Source organism: Polistes canadensis, unplaced genomic scaffold (genome assembly GCF_001313835.1).
Source record: "Polistes canadensis isolate GaletaPanama2010 unplaced genomic scaffold, ASM131383v1 scaffold_469, whole genome shotgun sequence".
In the NCBI taxonomy this organism is placed as follows: domain Eukaryota; kingdom Metazoa; phylum Arthropoda; class Insecta; order Hymenoptera; family Vespidae; genus Polistes; species Polistes canadensis.
Genome location: NW_014570016.1, coordinates 50,709 through 53,967, shown reverse-complemented (window position 1 = coordinate 53,967; position 3,259 = coordinate 50,709). Strand labels below are relative to the sequence as shown.

The 3,259-nt window shown below is 31.3% G+C and overlaps 1 protein-coding gene across 1 annotated transcript in view; it reads left to right on the top strand.

Moving 5' to 3' along the window:
- The window catches only part of LOC106792553 (cell division cycle 5-like protein), a 2,482-nt gene extending 447 nt beyond the window's left edge, over positions 1 to 2,035 (top strand). Inside the window, exons 2-3 of the mRNA XM_014759021.1 lie at positions 2 to 1,729; positions 1,808 to 2,035. Of these exons, the coding sequence (XP_014614507.1) occupies positions 2 to 1,729; positions 1,808 to 2,029 (1,950 nt within the window). The 3' untranslated portion in view covers positions 2,030 to 2,035. The remainder of the gene's footprint in view (position 1; positions 1,730 to 1,807) is intronic.
- The last annotated feature ends 1,224 nt before the right edge of the window (positions 2,036 to 3,259 follow it).

Here is a 3,259-nt window from a genome sequence, read left to right as displayed (position 1 = left end):
TAATCCTGAGACAAAACCTGCCAGGCCTGATCCTAAAGATATGGACGAGGATGAATTGGAAATGTTGGCCGAGGCTCGTGCAAGACTCGCGAATACTCAAGGGAAAAAAGCTAAACGAAAAGCTCGCGAAAAGCAATTAGAAGAAGCACGTAGGCTCGCAGCTTTGCAAAAGCATAGGGAACTACGCGCTGCTGGGATCACAGTGTTGCAAGAGAATAAGCGCATTCGTAAACCTAATTATAATTCTGAAATACCTTTTGAAAAACGCCCTGCTTTAGGATTTTATGATACTTCTAAGGAACAYATAGATCCACTTGCAATAGACTTTTATAAAATGAGACTACAACAATTAGATCGAGATCATAAGCAGGAAAAAGAAGAAATGGAACGTAGAAAAGATAAGCAAAAACTGAAGCAGCAAAAAGAAAATGATATTCCAATGGGAATGCTTAATAATGAAGAACCAGTGAAGAAAAGAAGTAAACTTGTTTTACCCGAACCACAGATCTCTGATCAAGAGTTACAACAAGTGATTAAACTTGGACGTGCATCAGAGGTTGCACGTGAAGTTGCTACCGAAAGTGGAATTACACTATCGGATAGTTTATTAGCTGATTATTCTCTTCCAACAAATGTTGCTGTAACTCCCAGATTTTCAGCTGCGCAAGATAAAATTCTTCAAGAAGCTCAAAATGTTATGACCCTGACACATGTTGATACTCTGTTGAAAGGAGGCTTAAACACATCATTAAATAATTCTGATTTTTCTGGCGTTGTATCTGTAACAAATGCTATTGCAACTCCAAATACTATTCTAGCAACTCCTTTCCGTTCTCAGCGTAGCGATGGAACACCCTTGAATTCGTTTAATACACCAGCATCTTCAYGACAGCAAAATGGAGTTTTGACAACACCAATTCGTGATAAACTTAGCATTAATCCCGACGATGGTATTTCTGGATCAGAAACACCAGTGATACAGAAACAAGCTAAAGAACAATTACGTGCAGGTTTGATAGCATTGCCAACACCACGTAACGATTACGAAATAGTTGTTCCTGACGATGAAACTATAGATGAAAATACCTCTAATCCTGCAAATGGCATAGTTGAAGATCAAGCTGATATAGATGTTAGACAACAACAAGAATTGTTGGAACAAAAGAAAAGGGAATTCGCTCGTAGATCACAAGTTATACAACGGAATTTGCCAAGGCCAGTTGACGTTAACATGAATATTTTAARGCCTTTCATGGATACTCCACTAACGGATATGCAACGAGCAGAAGAGYTAATTAAAAGGGAAATGATTACAATGATGCAATATGATGCGCTTCAAAATCCTATGCAACAGAATAGAAAGAGTGCTTCCAACTCTTTAGCGCAAGCACAAGCGTATCTCGAACAACATCCTTATATAAATTTTGAGGAAGAGGAATTGAATGCAGCGAAAAAATTACTCACCGATGAAATGAATGTTGTTAAGGATGGTATGGCGCATGGAGATTTAAGTTTAGATGCATATACAACGGTATGGGAAGAATCTTTATCGGAGATATTATATTTGGAAACACAAAAGCGGTATACAAGAGCAACCTTAGCCTCCCAAAAAGATAGAGTAGAAGCTTGTGAAAGAAAATTAGAAGAAAATCGGATGCATATGACTGGTGAAGCTAAGAAAGCTGCTAGAATGGAAAACAAATTGAAAATTTTAACAGCAGGATATCAAGTAATTATTTAATGTATATAGTTAAATGTATAGTTAAATATTGACATTAATTACAATCTTAACATGATATTTTTTTAGACCAGGGCACAAGTCTTAATTAAACAATTACACGACTCGTGGGAACAAATAGGAGAAGCCCATTTGGAACTTTCGACATATAAATTTTTACAAAATCAAGAGGAAGCAGCAGTTCCGAGGAGAGTCAATGCTCTTATTGACGATGTTAACAGACAAGCTGAACGTAATCGTATATTACAAATGCGACATGCACAATTGCAAGATAAACGTCTGCAATGTTAATTACTACAATTGTATTAATTTTTAACATACTATTTTATATATATTTATTTTTAACATAATATTTTAAAATGTATATGGGATATGAGTATGCTTAAAACTTTATTAATCGTTAAAAAAAAAAGTGGATGTTGCGTATGTGGATAGTTGCATGTTGATGTAATCATATTAAAATATGTATATATTTTAATATATTAAGGTTTACTTAAAGTGTAAAAGTGCTGTAGATATTAAAAGGAATGAAATAAAAACTAGAAAAGGAAAAAAATAATACTGACAATTCAAAACAATAAACCCATAATTATTGAAATTTTTTTAAATTAATAATATCTACTTCTTCTAAATACCAGAGCATTTTTTTAAAATAATCTTTTATTTACATAAAATTTCAGAATTAAATTTAAAACAATTTATATATAATCAACTTTTGTTTATTTATATTACTTGCTACTAATGTTAACATATATAACATGCCAACATATATATTATATTACAATTAATAATGTCGAAAATACAGATCTTTTTCTTTTTGTATACTTATTGTACGAATACTATTGTTGCCCACTGTATATAATCTTTTACATATATTTGCTTCCATTTTTTTGTATTTTTTCCTTTTATTTCTAAGGGAAATTACCAAACAATTATTGAATAAACTGTAAAATTTTTTTCATGCTTACTAATTTATTTTATTTTTGTTATTAAATTGTAAATTGAAAAGTGATAGTTATCTTTGTGATATTATTTCTAAAAATATTCAATGAAAACGAGTAATTACTACAGATAATGAAGATAGTAATAGCGATTTTTATGAAATTGTTTTTTCACTTCGGAAGCAATGTAAAATCATATCTGATAACAAGGAAGAATGTAAAAATAAGGATTGCGAAATTAATCTTATATCTCTAAGGAATGTATATGGAAAGACATTGAAAATATAAGCAAAATATGGCAATATTCACGAATTTCTGGAATAAACATAATAGTTGAACAAAATGTCATTTGCTTTACAAATGGTAACTGTTACAATACTTTTGGAAAATCGTTACGAAAGAATCTAATCATTACGCGAGTCAAACCATCTAATTGTAAGATGAAATTCGGAAATTAAAAAAGTTTGAAGATAATGTAAGAGGTAAAAATATAAATGAAATAATTGTTTATTTTGTTTCATCTATTTGATGTTACGAGTGAAAAAATGAAATGTTCAATATTATTGGTCTAACAGAAACA